The following is a 19,925-nucleotide window of genomic DNA, read 5'->3' as shown; positions in this document are numbered from 1 at the left end:
TCTAATAAAGAAGATATGTCATCTGCTCACAGTTCAGTATATTTGTTAATGTTTACATTTTTCAACCACGTTTTCCCTTCACTATGGGGTCAGTTGTCTTTATGAGATCTTGGCCAATATGGAATATTTCACCTTTAAAACCTTGGCAATTATACTATGAATTACATATCCACCAGTGCTCATGAAATTCCTGAGAAGCAACCTGGTAAAATTCTAAATTATTAGAATAAAACATTAAAAAATTTACACTGGAGGAAAAATGGCTTCCTAAATTAACCAAAATGCGCTATTCAATATATAAAAATTCTAAAACTCTATAAAAAGGGAATAATTATTTCATTAATCCTAGTAGCAGCAAAGTCCTCAAAATTGAGCCATTCACATAAAAAAATACTACAGTTAAAGATTCCAAGTAATTAGGGACGAAATTTTTTGGATATATGCTACGTGTCTACAACACTACAGACATACACGCTGGGACTCAATCTGTCACTGCAGGGCCTATGGAGCAAGGATACATAGATTGCCACCTGGATAGGGATATCGTTTTTATTCTTCTTTTGGGTGTTTAAAAGTTTGTGTGGATACGCGTAAGGCTAATTCAAAGTACTGTAGTTGGTTTGTGATAAAGCAAAAGAGTTTTACCATGTCTCTAAATACTTACAGTCTTTGGTTTTTTGGACGATGATTCATCTGCATGTTTTGGTTTTTTATGTTCTCTCTTCTTATTATTATGTTCAAATCCATTTTCCTTAGTATGTATTTTCTCTTGCTCCTCAGATCTTCTCTTCTCGTTTTCTTTCTAGAAAAGGATAAACAAGAAAGACACATTAAAAAATTCTCGTTTTCTTTCTAGAAAAGGATAAACAAGAAAGACACATTAAAAAATTCTCGTTTTGTTTCTAGAAAAGGATAAACAAGAAAGACACATTAAAAAATTCTCGTTTTATTTCTAGAAAAGGATAAACAATAAAGACACATTAAAAAAGATACAGAAATGCATTGATTAAAACCTATAAGTTGCACTTATTACCTTGCTAAAAAGAATGTGCTAATACAAATTTTATCTTATCAACAATCATTTTCTGTAATGAGCAGAATTACTGTCCTTTAAGATTAACCAAGATTCACATATTAATACTGTGAAGAAAACCTTAACAAATTATTACAGAAATTCTTTAAGCTATGGCAATAAACAATAAATCCAACATTTTTTTTATCCAGGCTTTCTTTGATCACAAATACCATCTTCAGCCTTGATACAAAACTAGGTATATTTTACATTCAATACTAAACCATCCTCATGATATGCTTCATATCTATCTATCTTATTAGTCTGATGAACTTTTAAGCATTACTCAAACCGCTAACTTATCTTACAGTTGCAACAAAATTCCAAAATCCTCCATACAGGCCAAATTCTTAAAATGATTTAGAAATTTTTTGTTCCAAATTTATGTGATGGCGTATCTAAACTTGAATTTTGTTTTTGTATGACCTATTGTGGGCAAGAGATTCACCTTTGTATAACTTACAACTGTAACACGCCAAGCGGCCCTATGATCTTAATTTTAATTCTTTTAAGTAGAGAGATATAGAAAAATTTATTTTGAAGGGGGTATGATGAACTGATCGTAATCATAGCGGCCGTGACCGGCCTACTTAAGTGCCAACGGTCTTTTTTTTTTTTTTTGTGAGAGAAAATAACGGTTACACTGTGGTTTGACTGTGGTAAAGGTTGGCTTGTGCATTGACGTGGGCATTGGCGTCACTAAACTCCCACCCAATTTGCTCTTGAAGAAAGTTCATGTTGAACAACCAATCATGATAGGTACAGCCACACCAATATATGGGCCCTTCAGTAAAAGGACCCAGAGGATAGGCAGTCTTGTTTGGAAGCCTATACTGTGTCAGGAAAGGGAGGGCAGGTGCCAACATGTTTGCCGAACCAAGTACCATTTTCTGAGGGCTTTTTCTAAGTAACGTAACGTAATCACAATTACAGGCGCCCTTGTAAACTTAAGAGAATAAAACCTGTGTAAAACAATCCACTTGGGTATCAATTGAGCATGAAATCCCCTCCATTCGTGTTTTCCGAAATTGACTGAACCCCGATACGACCCAGATCTGGTCATATATACGCAAACACACATGCATATATATATAAATATATATTATACATATATATATATATATATATATATATATATATATATATATATATATATATATATATATATATATATATATATATACATATATATATAAATATATATATATATATATATATGATAAATTTTGCACATTTAGACGTGTTTTTCATATTCAAATAAGCCATATATATTTTAGATACATTAATGTCTGGATTCTCTTAACGACCTCGGGATCAGAGCCCCAGGCGAAATCACACAAAGACAAGAGCTTGCCGACCAGGGTTCAATTCCCGGCCGGACACAAGCTCTTGTCTTTGTGTGATTTCGCCTGGGGCTCTGATCCCGAGGTCGTTAAGAGAATCCAGACATTAATGTATCTAAAATATATATGGCTTATTTGAATATAAATATACATGTGTATATATATAAATATATATGTGTGTGTATATATATATATATATATATATATATATATATATATATATATATATATATATATATATATATATATACATATATATATATATATATATATATATATATATATATATATATACATATATATATTTATATGTACACACACACACACATATATATATATATATATATATATATATATATATATATATATATATATATATATATATATATATATATATATACACAAATATTTATATATATATATACACATATATACATATATATATATATATATATATATACATTTATATATATATACATATATATATGTATATATATATATATATATATATATATATATATATATATATATATATATATATATATATATATTCATATGTATATATACAGTATATATATATATATATATATATATATATATATATATATATATATATATATATATATATATATATTCATATACTGTATATATATACAGTATATATATATATATATATATATATATATATATATATATATATATATATATATATATATATATATATATATATATGGTGCAAACATGTACAATGTCGTACTTCCTTGTTATCTTGAAAAGGTTCCAAAATGATGTAAGACGTGTTTGAAAACTTTATATTACAAAAAACATTTAGAGCTTTCGTCCATCATCTGAGGACTTGGTCACTAAAATTTTTATAAAATTACAAGTTAGATACTGATATAAGGAAAAACAGAAATACATAAACAATTCAAATACATAGCCATATACTGTAGTTAAAACAGATTAAAATCAATTACAAAACAATATCAGGTTGTTGGGCCCTTGTCCTTTCCAAAATTCTTTGAGATCTTCTGGGTGATATGTTACGATGGTCACTGGCCAATTCGATGTTTTGGTAGTTCTGGTCGTTTGTCATTTGCAATGTCTGTGGAGGATGAACCTGTGAAGGAGGGACAGAGGAGGAAGCATCTCTTATCTTGGCACATGTATTCCTACAGTTACGAATTTTGCTTCGCCTACATATTTCTTCACTGATGTTTTCATCTTCTACTATTCCCTTGTTACCGTCAAAAGTCTTGTTCAAAGAGATCACAGCACCTTCAATCGTTCTCCTGATTGCCCTGTCACGACACCTGTAAACAATTTCTGCCTTGTTGAAGGCTATTGCATGACTTTTCTCCCAAGTATGTCTGGCTATGGCACTATAGTAGTTCCCTGATCTGCAAGCTGCAATATGTTCCCTTTTCCTCTCTTCCAACGAGCGGCCGCTCTCCCCGATGTAGCATTCCTCACAATCCTTACATGGAATCACATACAGTATACTCCTATCTCACCATCATCTTTACCTGGGTCGTTATTAATGAGTTTCTTCCTGAGGGTATTCTCATACTGAAAAACGATATTATATCCTGGTGTCTCTCTACACAAACCAAGAGAGGAATTGGCAAGTTCTTTGTTGTAGGGAAGCAGCAGAGATGTTTTAAAATCAGGCTTATCAGTTTTATCAAGGGGATTAAAATATATCTTTCTAGCTTTTTTGTGACAATGTTCGATAAAACATTTAGGGTAACATAAGTTCCTAAAACTGTGTATTAAAAACTCAATTTCTTTATCAATATAAATAGGGTCACATAGATGATATGCTCGGATAAACAGATTTGTTAAAACATTTGATTTGACTTTAGCATCATGATATGAAAAGAAATGAATGTATGAATTAGTATGTGTGCTCTTTCTAAAAACAGAAAATTTAAAAGACCTATTCACGTTATCTCGGTGAACTATCAAATCGAGAAAGGGTAATTGATTATCAGTTTCTCTTTCCACAGTAAATTTTATGGAGGGTACATAGACCTCCAGGAAATTTAAAAACCTTCTAAAAGCCTCCTCATTATGTTTGTATACAATAAAGATATCATCCACATACCGTACCCAAATTTCAGGTTTTATTTCTCTTGGTAATTTGTTAACATACAACTTCTCAAAAAACTCCATACAAAGGTTGGCCAGAACCGGGGATAGGGAAGAACCCATTGAGACTCCCATCTTTTATTGATAAAATGAACCTTCAAATTCAAAAATAGTAGATTCTACTGATATCTTAATTAGCTCACAAAACTTACCTATAGGCAATGGTGGTTTAAAAATGCCATCTTCGGCGAGTTTAGTGAGATTTTCCAGAACAAAGTCAAGGGGTACATTTGTAAACAAAGAGACTATATCTAAGCTGTACATTCGACCCACATACTCCCTTTTCTTGATCTTTTCTAAGAAATCAGCACTATGCTTTAAGTGAGAATCAGAGATGGTACCCATCAATTCACCAAGAATCTTAGCCAACCATGTAGATAAATCAGTCTGTGAGGTGTTACAGCTAGCTACTATAGGTCTTAGCGGGATACCTACTTTATGTATTTTCGGTGTACCATAGAAAAAACTAAATGACGGTAACCTTCTGGTTAGTTTACTATAAACAATATCTTTAGTCTCCTTACTTACCCCGTTGTTAACAACCGATTTCATTCTCCTATTAAACTCAGATTGAATGTATTTAATTGATGGTGTTTTCGTTAGCTTAACGTAGGTATTTTGGTCATTTAAGAGTTTGTAAGCCTTGATAAGGTAGTCAGTTTTGTTCATGATTACTACACATCCTCCCTTATCAGCCTTTGATATTTTCAAATTAAGACTTTTCTTTAGCTTATTTAGCGCCTGCATAAAGCGCTGGGGTAAATGATTTACTTTATTGCTAAAACTGCTGAATAGAATTCCCTTAATAAACTCAAGATTAAATTCTGCGTGCTTGAAATTATATTGATTTATATTTCCTATTCCTCTTACAAAGTCTGAATTCTCAGTACCCAATGAAAAATTCAAACCTAAGCTTAGAATTATTTTGCAATTTTCATCAATATTAGTATCAGTAAGAATTTTAATATTATCATTATTAAATGATTGATTCCATGTCGAGATATTACATAGATGATCCAGTTTCCTATCTAGTTGTGCCTTGTGTGCCAAGGATTTGTAGAAAGCTACCTCACCTGCACTTGACACAATCCAATCAAAACTGACATCAGACCTCCTGCACAAGACCAAAGATGTTTGGGTGGCTGCACAGATAATCTTTTGGTGGGGAGCCTTTTCCGAAATACAAAAGACTATTCTTGGAAGACCAGATACAACAGGCTAAATTCAAGAAAGAAGAAATTCTCATGGAGATACGTCACCTAAAGAACCAGCTACGTGAGAGGGAGGTCTGATGTCAGTTTTGATTGGATTGTGTCAAGTGCAGGTGAGGTAGCTTTCTACAAATCCTTGGCACACAAGGCACAACTAGATAGGAAACTGGATCATCTATGTAATATCTCGACATGGAATCAGTCATTTAATAATGATAATATTAAAACCTTTGAGAGTGTAGACAGGACACAGGGAAAGATCCTGAGGAAGTGGAACAATTCTCCACGGAGTCCATGTGGACTGGGGATCTTCATTTTTAGCTAAGAACTGTCTATCCGGCGAGAGTAAGACCTCCCCAGACGGAAGAAATTCAGTGTGACCCAGATCTCTGGATAAGGCAGACAGCTCAGATATTCTAGGACCAGAAGCCAAATTCAACAAAAATAACATTTTCCTAAGGATTGTTATGTAAGAGCAAGAATCATTATCAGTATCAAAGCCAGCCTAAGGACATCATTGAGAAATCACGAAACCGCGGCAGGTCGAGTTGCTGGTTTCAATCTAGCACAAGCTTTGGGAATGGATGTAAAGTACGAATCCGAAAGATCAATATTGAACCCGGATTGAAAAATTCTCTTCAAGGCGGACTTAATCGTGGTAATAGTCCTTGCAGCTAAACCCCCTTCAAACAATGTTCGAAAAAAGGTAACTGCAAGATTGGGAGTCATCGTTCAAACATCCGAGTCCCTCAGGAACTTGGCCAATTTCCGAACAGCAGAATCATACTGCCGTAGAGTAGAATCCCTCTAATCCGATTCAAGGAACAAAGTGTTAATAGGATCAATAGCAGCATCCTTCTTAGCAGCAAATTTCATGAAGTCCACAAAGTTAGGGCACTCAGAATTCTTGAGGAAGCTGACACACTGCGAGTTTGTACTGTCTGAGACAGCAACGGCTTGGGAAGCCGTTGAGGCTGGAGACCCAGCTCCGCTAGGAGAGGAAACCAATTGCTCTTCGGCCAGTTGGGGGCCACAAGCGCTACTTGACCATGGAAAGACCGAAGCCTGTCCAGAACTCGCATTAACATGTTGACCGGAGGAAAAAGGTAGATCCTCTGCCAGGTGTTCCAGTCGAGAGGCATGGCGTCCGTGGCATAAGCCTGAGGGTCCAGGTTGGGGGGTACGTAGCACCGGAGTTTGTGGTTGACCTTCGTGGTGAAGAGGTCCACCTGGAGACCTGGAACCTGCCGGCAAATCCAACGGAACGATTGGCGGTCCAGAGACCATTCCGATTCCAAGGGAGTCACCCGAGATAGGGCATCGGCTATGACATTTCTGCCCCCTTCTAGATGAACCGCTGACAGATGCCAATGGTTTTTTGCCGCCAAGGAAAAGATGGCAATCATTACATGATTGATGTGACCGGATTTAGATCCTCCCCTGTTGAGGCAATGAACCACCACTGAGCTGTCCAGAACCAACCTGATATGCTGGTTCTTCGACGGAGAGAGCTTCTTCAGGGTCAGGAAGACGGCCATGGGTTCCAGGATATTGATATGCATTCGACGGAAGGTCGCTGACCACAAGCCTTGTACCTCCTTGAACGGGGAGTAACCCCTCACCCAGCGAGGGAGGCGTCCGTATGGACAATCAACGCCGGGGGAGGGTACTGAAGGGACACCAACTTGACCAAATTCTCGACTTTCGTCCATCGAAGGAGCCTTTTCTTGAGAATAGCTAGAATTCTCAAAACTTTGTCCCGGAGACTGACGTTCGCACTGGACCGCCACACCCGGTTGATGTCCTTCAACCTGGCCTTCAACATAACATCCGTGATGGAAGCAAACTGAAGAGAACCCAGAACCCTTTCCTGGTTCCTTCGAGACATAAATTTGGATCTTAGAAACTGTCTTGTGGCTCCTGCGATCCCCTTCCGTTTCTTTGGGGGAATCGACAACTTGTGAGTGCCCAGATTCCATTGGAGTCCCAACCATTGGAAGCACAACGCCGAAACTAGGCGACACTTCTTGAAATTTATTCGGAACTCTAAGTGTTCCAGAAACCTGATGACATTGACTGTCGCCTCTCGACATTCCTCGATGGTGTTGGCCCAAATAAGCCAATCGTCCAGATAGGCCACCAACTGTACGCCCTGGGCCCTCAATTCTTGAACTACCGAGTCCGCTAGCTTCGTGAATACCCTTGGGGCTATGTTGAGACCGAAGGGCATCACCTTGAAAGCAAAAGCTTGATTGCCTAGCTTGAAACCCAGAAAAGGACGAAAATGACGCGCTATTGGAACATAATAGTAGGCGTCGGTAAGATCGATAGAGGTGGTGACGGCCCCACGGGGAAGTAAGGTCCGTACCTGCGAGACGGTCGGCATATGGAACTTGTCGCATTGAATAAAGGTGTTCAAGCGAGACAGGTCTAAGATGACTTTTCGTTTGTCGGAGTCTATCTTTGGCACGCTGAACAAGCGACCTTGAAACTTTAAATGCCTGATCCGTTGAATCGCATTTTTGAGTAGAAGTTCTCGTGCGAAATCGACGAGTTCCGGTTCTGGGAATTGAAAAATCCGACCGATGGAGGGGTCCCTGAATCCAACTCCACCCCAGTCCGTTGGAAACTATGCTTCGAGCCCAACTGCTGAAGGTCCAATTCTCGCGAAACGAGTATAGCCTCCCCCCCACCTGCGGAATCTCATTGGATTGCCGGAGGCCTGCCACCTCAGCCTCCACGGGGTCCTCGGCCCCTTCAAGAGACTCGACCACCTCCCCTCGGCTGCCTATTATATCCCTGCATCAGGGCATGAGACTCAAAAGCAGGGTTAAAAGCCGGCGAAGTGGAGAAGGAAGACGAAGGCTGAGGCGGTTGGCTCACCAGCACGAACTGCTGCTGAGGCTGAGTTCTAGCGGGGGACGCATGTCTCACCTGAGAGACAGGAACAGCCTGAACCACAGGTTGAGGCTGGGAAGCCTGAAAAGGGAGAAACCGTCTAGTCTTTTTCTTACCCCTCAACTGCGGGTTAGCCGAGTCAAATTTTCTCTTAGAGACCAGACCCCACCTCACCCGGAGGGACTGATTGACACGCGCTGCCTCGCTGAGAACAGCGTTGACCATGTCTTCAGGGAAAAGATCTGCTCCCCAGACCGAGGCCTTGATCAACTTGTTCGGCTCATGCCGGATAGAGGCGTCGGCAAAGACATGCTTACGGCACGCACGACGAGCGACACCGAAGTCATAAAGATCACACTGAAGGGTGTGAAGGAGAGACTTAGTGAGGATCTTAAACAGAGCCTCGTCCGCATAAACTAAGGAAGACATCTACGCCATAGTAACAGAATTCAGGGACCTGCTCAAACGGATACGAGCCTCATACTCTGTCCGAATCAGGGAGTCAAGCAACTGAGGAAGAAGCTCGCTAAACTGAATTGTAGCACAATCAGGAGCCAACTTCCCCACAGTGAAGGTTGACGGAGCATCGACCCAACAACCTTAGTCCCCCGGAAGAAGCAAGGAAGTTAAATCCTTCTCCCGAAGCTGAGGCATAGGCTTTTCTTCCATTACCGCCGCCAGGGTAAGATCCGCCACTTTTGTGGTACACGGAGTAGGAGTGAGCTCCTCAACAACGAACATAGTATATGTGGCTTTGTGAGGAGTTAACTTCGTATTCTCACACTCCTATTCAGTAAGGGTCCGGAGCCAGGCGGACTGAGCTTGCTCCTTAGGAAAGATAACAGTCTCCTTTAGTAACTTATCCACCCTAACAAGCGCCTCATTCGTCAAGCGCGCGTAACCCGGGAATGGGAACTGCAAACCCGGTGGATAAAACTCAAAGTCCTCCACCGGCCGGGTACCACAACCTTCAATGGTTAACATGCCTTCCGAGAAAGGGGCATTCAGAGCCAACCTCCATGGGTTGCTTTTCACAAAGGTCGGGAGCTTTGAAGCATCTGGAACCACAAACTGCTGTTGCTGTGGGAGGCCGGATCTCAAAAGAGACTCCAACATGGACTCTTGGTTTTGCAGCCTCTGTCCAAAAGAGGTCATGGATTGGATTTGGTCAGCAAGAGGGCCAATCTGGGACTGTACAATGCTGCCCACTTTCTCCATCAACTGACTAGAAAAGGCTACCGGATCGAAAGCCAATTCCGGAGACTTGGCTTTAGAAACTTTCGCCCTCGAACCAGAAGCCGTGAGAGAAACCTTTTCCAAGACTGGACGTCGTCGACCATCCAAAGAAGCTTTGCTGGAAATGGACTTAAGGATTTTGGGAGGCTTATGAACTTTAGGTAACCTTTTCACAAGTTTAACTTTGGGAATAACAGAACATGACATGGCTTTAGAAGTACTAGGAAAGCCTCGAAAGGAAGTATCAATCGAACAAAGGGAAAGAGGAGGACTAAGGAAAGGAACCTTAGACCGAACATCACCTGCCTCACCTACCGCCCTACCTGTACCAGTCGCATCCATAGGCTCGACGTCCAAATTAATGGTCGTAATGTCAGTGAGAACCTCAACTACAAAATCATCGGGGAATGCTTGGGTCTCTTCCCGAATCCGGGCGATGATTGGAGCTGCCACATCAGGGGATACCGCCGCCGACATCTTGGCATTTGGGTACAGGAGGGAACACATCTCCTCCGACAAGACATAAGGTTGTTTGGCCTTCACATTACAACCAAAACTTCCAACCCAGGTCTTAAGGGTCGCTAGGGAAGAGCTCTTGACGGCGGATGAGGCCTGAAAGAGAGAGCCCGGATAAAACAAGGAAAGGTGATGCCGGGAAAATAAAATAAAATAAAATTAATAAAACGGTATGTAACAAAACATTACAGTATAAATGTAATCAAAAGACAAACTAGCTTTTTTTTTTTTTTTTTCTTTTAACAGACAGAAAAGATATATACCGAATCACCAACAAAATCAGAGACCAGGGCATAGCAAATCTCACACCCATCTGGATGCCAGACTAACAAATTGCCCACCGGGACAGCACACCCGGCATGCGAACGGCATACTTCATGCCTGCAAGGCTGCTGCAAGACCGCAGTACAAGCCGTCTCCTGACAACATACCACCTGTAAAATGAATGGGTATATGAGAATAAAATTAACTCGAGCCAGGGATTAACTGTCGAAAATCGTAAGACTAAAATCCGCTAGCGGCGAAAGAAAAGACTTACGAAATAGTTAATTACACTCAATAGTAAAAACAAACCCCGCTGTAAAGTTTGATACCCAAGTACAATATCCGGAACCCCGAACAATGAGTCGACGAATAAATCGCCATAAAAAGCAAAAATATAAATACTGTAAATCCTCTGAATACGGGATACCCACCGGAGTGAGGAGTGTAAACGAGAAAGAGCAAACACCATTACAAATAAATTCTCAGGATACGGGATACCCACCGGAGTGGGAAACTTAAGCGAGAATGAACAAACAGACTAAAAAAAAATAAATTCTCAGGATACGGGATACCCACTGGAGTGGGAAACGTAAGCGAGAATGAACGAACATACTAAAAATCAACTCTCAAAGGTCGTAGGCTCCGGAAAAACAGGTGAATAAAGACGCGCCGGAAGGTATGTGAAACTACGGCGCATAAAAAAAATACACAATATAATAATAATAATAATAATAATAATAAAATAAAATAAAATCTCCCAAAGATAACGCCGAAATACAAGCGTAAGATCCGGCACGAAACGCAATAAAAATAAACATTAAATACAATGATAAAAAACACTAAAATCTCCGCAGCAATCGCCCTCCCCAACACTTAAAAAACTAACAAATATAGGATAAAGAACGGTAACGAAACAGAGTGAAGTGTCCGAAATCGATCAAAGAAACACAACTACAGTACGCAGAAATGAATCTAAAATATCCCAACCCTCCGGGACGGGAGGATAACATCATGGATAGATAACACGGGGGGAGGGGGAGTCGGGAGACGAGCGCAAACCCAGTCTCGAACGCCTGGTGGCCAACCAAAGCGAAGCGAGAAGAGAGCGCTACCCGAACTGACGTAGGGAGCGTATGGGCCAAACCCCCCACCTCAAGGAACTTCCTGTCTACTACCATAGAGCACGTGACCAAAGTCAACCCCCTCCGAAGAAGAGGGAGGCGAAGGCGTAAGGGGAAGGAACCCAAGAAGGGGGGGAGACCAGAACAAAATCAGGTGACCATCGTGAACGAAGGGAGGAGGGAGTCACCCACCGAAACACAAAGGAAAACCTTAAACGGCGGCAAGCATGTAGCTCCCGCGGTCGAATTACTTTTATTGTTATATATATTTTTGAATGTAAAAGTACAATAAAAAATGGCAGACGTAAATGACATGATCAAAATAAAAGCGAACATACAAAATGAGAGCGTTATGGGGAAAAGAACACGGAGATATAAAATAAAACTAAAACTAAACCTTTCGAAATCGGTAATAAGCCGAAACGGAAAGGGGAAAAGGCAAATAAAAAACAAAGGTCTTCTGAAATCGGGAAAAAAACGATTCAGAACAACCATAACGTATACTTCTCCCCGAAATAGACTCAAAACAAAAAGACTGGCAAGAAAGCTACCCACCGAACAGCTTACAGATCGACTAAGTAGGATATCAAACACAGCGCTAACAAACCTGAAGGGTATATTCGCTAAAATGATAAAAATTAATAAAAAATGATCATGTCAAAATATGAAATAGATGTCCAAAGCATAAATCAGGGTTACAAATAGTATAAGGAACTAAATGCAAACCCGATAAACCAAGAGATCACTAGTAAGCGACACAATGGCCACAGCGAACCCCCGAAAGGGAACAAACAAAAGACCAAACACGATTAAGAATAAAAAGTGTCGCTACCTAGAAATCCCAAACAAACAAATATAATACTCAACTTGGAAGCCGGGATCTCTAAAACGTCGGACATCTTCCGAAAAAAAAAAAAAACACAAAGCACACGAGCAAAACAAAACAAGTCTGACCAACGCAAGTGCTGACGAGGAATGAAGATGGGGGGTGGGGAGATGTAGGGGTAGAGAGAGGGTATGTTGATGAAGGAGAGGTCTAATTGATGAGGGATCTATGGTCGTGGTTCAATCACGCCCCAGTTTTCTATACCGACACTCAATGAGTGAGCAAGCTAGGTTTATTCCTGGCATTCCATGCATCTCTTTTTCTCTGGTATATTCAGCAATAACTATGCCTTAGAAATGGTGCTAGAGGAGCATTTCACGGAGCGACACAGGTCGAGCCCAGAAATATATTTTTGACCTGTAAGGGAAGAATATACATATATTAATTCATTTGTTAAAATGCCACTCAATAAATGTGAAGTTAATTTTACTTAGTATCACTTAGATGTTGGATATGCTTCAACAGTGTGTTCAAATGTTCACACAGCACTGGTGTTATTGGTTAGATCCTTCACCTGTATAGAACAGTCCATTAATCACCATAGTGATTTTCACTAGAAGGTATTACACTCGAGGGTGTTAACACCTATTCACCCGATACACTGTTGAGTCCCAAAACAGTCCACTGTCCATCGCAGCACTAGACGACAGGTTTTATGACACTACCTGCCACCACCACAAAGTGTTTTATCTCATGCACTTGCTTCACATAATGTTTATAGAAGACTCTGGATGATTTTCACCCTGTATATGAGCGAAGCCTATCAAAGTCCATGTGTTGAAAGAAGTTCAACGAAGAAGCAACTTTTCTTGGATTGTGACCAGTGGGTGTACTGTTAGGATCCACTCTGCGAATAAAGTAGGTAAGTTTCACCCTCAGTTGTTTTAGGGATAAATTTGATCCTGAGGTTTCGCCTCGGAAGAGCTGTCCTTCCTTGAAGTCTGAAGTTCTTCGAAGATAGACCTTATGACACTCTACTAGGCATAGAGAGACATCTTCCTTCAGAGGGCAGATTCTCCAAGTTGGTGGGCAGGTCGTTTAGGGCGAGAAAAGTAGGATTAGGGAAAAGATTCAGTTCTCCCGTTTCTGGGAACTGAATATGGCCTTCATTCCTGGATAAGGCCACTATTTCACTAACTCTATTCCCTGAGGCTATAGAAAACAGAAATATCACTTTCTGTGTCAGATCCTTTAGGGTGCAATCCTCATTGTTCATATATGAAGCGTAGTGCAAGACTTTGTCCAATGACCATGATATGGGCTTTGGAGGGGTTGCTGGTTTGAGTCTAGTGCATGCTTTTGGTATCTTATTGAAGATTTCACTTGAAAGGTTCACCTCAAAGGCGTAAAGAAGAAGTCTAGTCAAAGCCGACTTACACGCAGTTATTGTGATGGAAGCAAGGCCCTGTTCGTGTAGGTGGATAGAGAAGGAGAGACAGAAATCTATTGATATTTCTGTCGGTTTCCTTGCTTCCACAAAGGAAACCCACTTCTTCCAAGACGATCCATATTGTCTCCTAGTTGAACTTGACTTGTATTCTTCGATGTAGTCGATTTTGTCTTTTGAGATCTCAAACCTTTTCTTGGCTGCTAGGGCGAGAAAATCATGAGATGTAGGTTGTTGGTTCTCAAGGATGAAGCGTAGACAGTCGACTTCTGAACCAGTTGGGATAAGATTGGGTTCAGCAGAGGAAACAGCTTCAGTTTCAATTCTAGAACTAGAGGGAACCAATTGCTTCTGGCCCATTTGGGGGCCACTACTGCCGCTGTTTCTCTGAAGGATCTTAGCTTGTTGAGGACTTTCAGCAGGAGATTGGTTGGTGGGAAGAGATAGATTCGATTCCATCTGTTCCAATCGAGAGACATGACGTCTGTCGCTTCTGCTTGAGGGTTGCGAAGAGGTCAATCTGCAGTTCTGGGACTTTTTCCGAGATGAAGGAGAACGAGTCTGCGTCTAGGGACCATTCTGTCTCTATCGGTTTTCCCCTGGATAGAGCAACTGCCATCACATTGCAGAACCCTTGCAGGTGAACTGCTGATGAATGCCGTCTTCTCTTCCTTGCCAGGTAGAAGATGGCTAACCTCACGTGATTGATGTGAAGTGATCTCGAGCCTTGTTGGTTTAGACATCTTACTATCACCTCGTTGTCCAAGAGCAGTCTGATGTGGACTGACCTGCGAGGGGATAGCCTCTTCACGTTAGGAAGACTGCCATAGCATCCAAGATGTTGATGAGAAAGGTTTTGAACTGGTGCGACCAATTCCCTTGCACTTTCCTTTGTTGCGAATGGCTTACCCATCCTTCCAGGGAGGCATCTGTGTGTATTACCACTGATGGTTGAGGTGGTTGTAAGGGAATTGTTCATGCTAGGCTCTTGGCTGTTGACCATGGCCTTAGTAGCATGCGCAATCGGGTCGGTGTCATCCTTTGTTGATCTCTTCGAGTGTTTGATGCATATCTTCTTCAGACTCCTGACGCATCCTTTAACTGAGCTTTTATCACTGGGTCTGTCACTGCTGCGAACTGGAGAGAACCCAATACTCTTTCCTGTTGGCGTCTTGAAATCCTCTTGTTTTTTAATAGTCTCTTGACAGATCCGGCTATCTCTCTCCTCTTCTTCGGTGGAATGGAGAGAAGGTGTGACTGTAAGTTCCAATGGATTCCTAACCATTGAAACTTCTGAGCTGGAGAAAGGCAAGACTTCTTGCGGTTGATCTTGAAGCCTAGGTGCTCCAGGAACTGGATCACCTTTCCGGCTGCTTGTAGACAAGTCGTCTTGGATGCTGCCCACACCAGCCAATCGTCCAGGTATGCTACCACCTGAATTCCTTCTGAGCGTAGATGTTGGACGATTGTAACCGCAAGTTTTGTGAATATCCTTGGAGCTATGTTTAGCCCAAAGAGAATGGCTGTGAAAACATACTTTGTCTTCTGTATCCTGAATCCTAGGTAGGAAGAGAGGGGGCAGCTGACTGCTAGGTGCCATTAAGCATCTGCCAGGTCTATTGAGACTGTGTACGCCCCTTTTGGTAAAAGGGTCCTTATGTGTTGTAAGGTAAGCATCTGGAACTTGTTGTTCTCGATGAACTTGTTGAGTGGAGACAAGTCTAGAATGACTCTGAGTTTGTCCGAGTCCTTCTTGGGAACACAAAAAAGCCTTCCCTGGAATTTCATGGACTTTGCTTTTCTTAATACCATTTTGTTCAAGAGTTCTGAGGTATATTCTTCACCCAAGGTGGTGGAGTGTTGGAAGAATTCTGGAAAAGGGGGTGGAATTTTGTTCCATTTCCAACCGAGTCCATTCTTGATTAGGCTGTGGGCCCAGGGATCGAAGGTCCAACGATCCCGAAAGTGGAAGAGTCTCCCTCCTACCTGGAGCCTCTCATTGCTGAGAGGTTCCTAAGGACTTGTTTCCGTGACCGCGTCCTCCTCTACCCCTTGAGGGGTTTCGTGATGGGCCTCTTTTTCAGCCTCTTCCTTTGTAGGGTCGAAAGGTAGTTGTGTGCCTCTCAAAACTTGGGTTAAACACAGGTTATTGGGCTACTAGCTGCTGAGGGACCATCTGGAAGGTGGTTTGCGACTGAGCTACCATTTGAGGCACTGTGGCCATGATCACGGTCGGAAGTTGTGCAGGTCTACGTGGTTTCTTTGTCTTCCTGTTCTTAGGTTGGGGACCACCGTCTGAGGATGATTTCCTCTTGGAAGACATACCCCACTTTTGGAGAAAGTTCCTATTCTCCATGGCAGCTTTGGCGATAACCTCCTGAACCACATCTTGTGGGAAGAGGTCTTTGCCCCAGATGCATGAAGTGATCAGCTTCCTGGGTTCATGTTTGACCATTGCTGCGGCAAACACGTGCTCTCTACAGGCCCTCCTGGACCTGAAAATGGCATACAAGTCCTTCACAAGGGTACCCATGTGGGACTTGGCTAAGACCATATACATGTCTGGGGCGTTAGTAAGGCCTGCACACATTTCCAGGCAGTTCTGATGAGACAAAGAAGCGGCTAGTCTCTTTTTGTCTCCTGTTCACTTCTCAAAAGATGCTCCGGCAGCTTTGGAAGGTTCTCATTGAACTGCTGACCTGCTATCTCCAGATCCAACTTAGAGACGGAGAAGGTTAGATGAACTTTGTTCCACTTCTCCTTGAAGGTAGGCATGGCTAGAGATAATGGCTTACATTCCTCTAGGACTTGGCATGGCTTGCCCTCATCGACTGCTCTCATGACACAGTCAAGGGCTTTCATCGAAAAGGGGAAAGCTCTGGAGGAAGGAGCAATGAAGGTTGGATGCCTCTTGCTCAATGCTGAGACTTTGGAGTTGGTATATCCGGCTCCTTTAAGTGTCTTGGATTGGATAGCCTGCGCCTTGTCATGTTCGAAGAAATGACTTCGTTCGGTACCGTCTCCTCACGGGATGCTGGTTCATCCCACAGTCTCACATAACAATCTGGGTATGCTGAAAAGCTGGGCCAGAATTGGAGATCTTCACGGGTTTGGCCCCCAACTTCTTGGAGATATAGAGCCTCCCATTTATCATGGGCATGTACTCCGTGTACCTCCAAGGGTTGGTTTCGGAGCAGTGAGGTAAGTCAGATACTCTAAGGGGCTTAGCAAAGCCTCTGCAAGCACCAGAGTGTTTCCCTTCCCTTACCTCTTTCTTCGTCTCTTTGAGATCTTGCTTAATCTCCTGCTGTTCCTTCCAGAACACTGCCAACATCTGCTGGATCGACTCTAGGAGCACTTTGCTCCTGCAGACCTGCACATCCGGTTGGGGAGTTGGGGCTGAAAAGGTCGACGGCACAGGTTGATATGCCGTCACAGTGAACTGAGGGTCCTCAGTTACCATTGAAACGGATCCTTCTTCCTCTGTAGGTGGTTGAACTACATCTTCTTCAAGGTCTTCTTGTAGAAGGTCCTTTTCGGTGTCAGTAGACAACTCCGACATCCGTTCTTGGTGGATGTCCATGCCTTCCAGTGCCTTGTTAATGTCTGCGTCCGCTGTCAGTTGGATAAAGGGAGGCTTGACCTGTACCTGGGGCACAACCGCACTGGATTGAGCCTTAGGGAACAAAAGGCACCTTAAAGATTCATTAGGTAGGTAAGGTCCCAGAGAGTTCTTCTGAAACCCTCTTACCCACCTCCGAAGAGTCTCTCTTGCTGTATCCCTTGACTCTGTAGTGTCAGGGATCTCTTCTCCAAAGCCTTCGGTCATCAGGGCCAAGCAGATGGAGCAACCCTTTCGGTCCCAGTACCCCAGGGATCCAGATACGATGCAACAGGGGGCATGAGACCTACACATCGTATGCCCACAAACATCTTTGCTCTTGTGGTTGCAGAGCACGACTGCACACTTAACCATTAGCTCCTCCTGTAAGGAAAGAAAAGGTGAAATGAGTATTAAGTTGTTCATATCATTGATATAAATGCATACTTATCAAATAGTAATACTTACTATTATATTCAATAGCTTAGGATAGTAAGCTAGAAAGGAAATAGGAAAGACACATATCTGTGTTTCCTCTCCCAGGCAATTGCTGTGACCTCCGTCAATATTAATATTTAATTTCCCTATAGAGGAAAATACAGAGTGGAATAACCCCGTACGTAGAGCCGGAGTCAGTGAATATTTACACTAACTCCTCCACCTGTAGAATATCAATACTGAACAGTGATTTATAAGTGTCCCGATAATCAAAGGATTCACCAGGGTGTTGAGGGAATACTTCACCTCAACATATTATACGGTCCCAATAATAGACTGTGAAAGGATACACAGAATATGTCAGAAATACTTGTACTACTGTATTATTGTATACTGTAGTTTTCTAACAGCTGTATTGGTCAAAGGCAGAAAAAGTAATCCATGTAAATGACTATTTCCAAAGGAATATTGTTGAATCATTTTTAATCTCCTGTACTCAAGGTAGAAATTTGAATCTAAGCCCAGGTCTGTTTTCCGTTAATCCAGTATTATCCTTTTATCTAAAATCTGACTTCTCCGGAATTATTAAGAAACTGACAGCTGTTGGATCCTCTTCTCCTGTATAAATACAATGTCTTTGTACTGTATATGTATTCTCATTGCTGAGTTTGATAATGTCCTGAGTGGATGAAAGTACTAACTCCAATCAAGTCTTTTTAATATTTCCTTTCGTGGCTATAATACATATATATATATGTATATATATATATATATATATATATATATATATATATATATATATATATATATATATATATATATATATATATATATATATATATATATATGTATGTATACAGTCAAGCCTCATTATTTGCGATATTTAGCTTACAGACACGGCGCGATAAGCGAATTTCCGTTAATAAATACTAAACTAGGGTGAGCTAACCCCTAACCTAAAAAGTCACTGCCCCTTGCCATAAGCGGGTAACCGAGCTGATGATTAACCTTTACCGATCAACCTGTCCGACTGCTTTCTTGGCAGCCAGGTACACTACCGATTCAGCTAATGACGGATAGCGTTCTTTCTACAAACATATTATGGAAGAAAAACTTGAATTTCTTCATTATTCCAAATAATGTTCACATGTAAAATATATCTTTCTTCGCGTAGATAATCAGTGTTTCTATTAAAACCAAATTCATCAGAAATATTCGTTAAGTAATTTCTTAATTTTCAAAATAAAATAGGTTGTAATAAACCAAATATCTCTTTCAATGTAAAGAAGACTCCCTTTACATGTCATTTCCGGAATCAATAAAAAACATTTCACACTTGAAAATACCACATCCCTGTACAGAAATCTTTCTCCAATATGATGTGACAGCTACCTATAGATAAAAGAGGATACTTTTATTATTATTATTATTATTATTATTATTATTATTATTATTATCATTATTACTAGCCAAGCTACAACCCTAGTTGGAAAAGCAAGATGCTATAAGCCCAAGGGCTCCAACAGGGAAAAATAGCCCAGTGAGGAAAGGAAATAAGGAAATAAATAAATAATGAGAATAAATTAACAATATATCATTCTAAAAACAGTAACGGCGTCAGAACAGATAAGTCCTATATAAACTATTAACAACGTCAAAAACAGATATGTCATATATAAACAATAAAAAGACTCATGTCAGCCTGGTCAACATAAAAACATTTGCTCCAACTTTGAACTTTTGAAGTTCTACTGATTCTACTACCCGAATAAATATTACACTCTGGTAGCATTTTGGCCAT

General features: G+C 40.9%; 1 protein-coding gene across 1 annotated transcript in view; it reads right to left on the bottom strand.

Moving 5' to 3' along the window:
• The window catches only part of LOC137628399 (zinc finger protein on ecdysone puffs-like), a 282,863-nt gene that overhangs the window by 66,048 nt on the left and 196,890 nt on the right, over nt 1–19,925 (bottom strand). Inside the window, exon 12 of the mRNA XM_068359548.1 lies at nt 665–802. Coding sequence (XP_068215649.1) covers nt 665–802 — 138 coding nt within the window. The remainder of the gene's footprint in view (nt 1–664; nt 803–19,925) is intronic.

This window comes from Palaemon carinicauda, chromosome 36 (assembly GCF_036898095.1).
Source record: "Palaemon carinicauda isolate YSFRI2023 chromosome 36, ASM3689809v2, whole genome shotgun sequence".
Classification (NCBI taxonomy): Eukaryota; Metazoa; Arthropoda; class Malacostraca; order Decapoda; family Palaemonidae; genus Palaemon; species Palaemon carinicauda.
The sequence above is the reverse complement of the archived record's forward strand: the minus strand, read 5'-3'. Positions and strand labels throughout refer to the sequence as shown.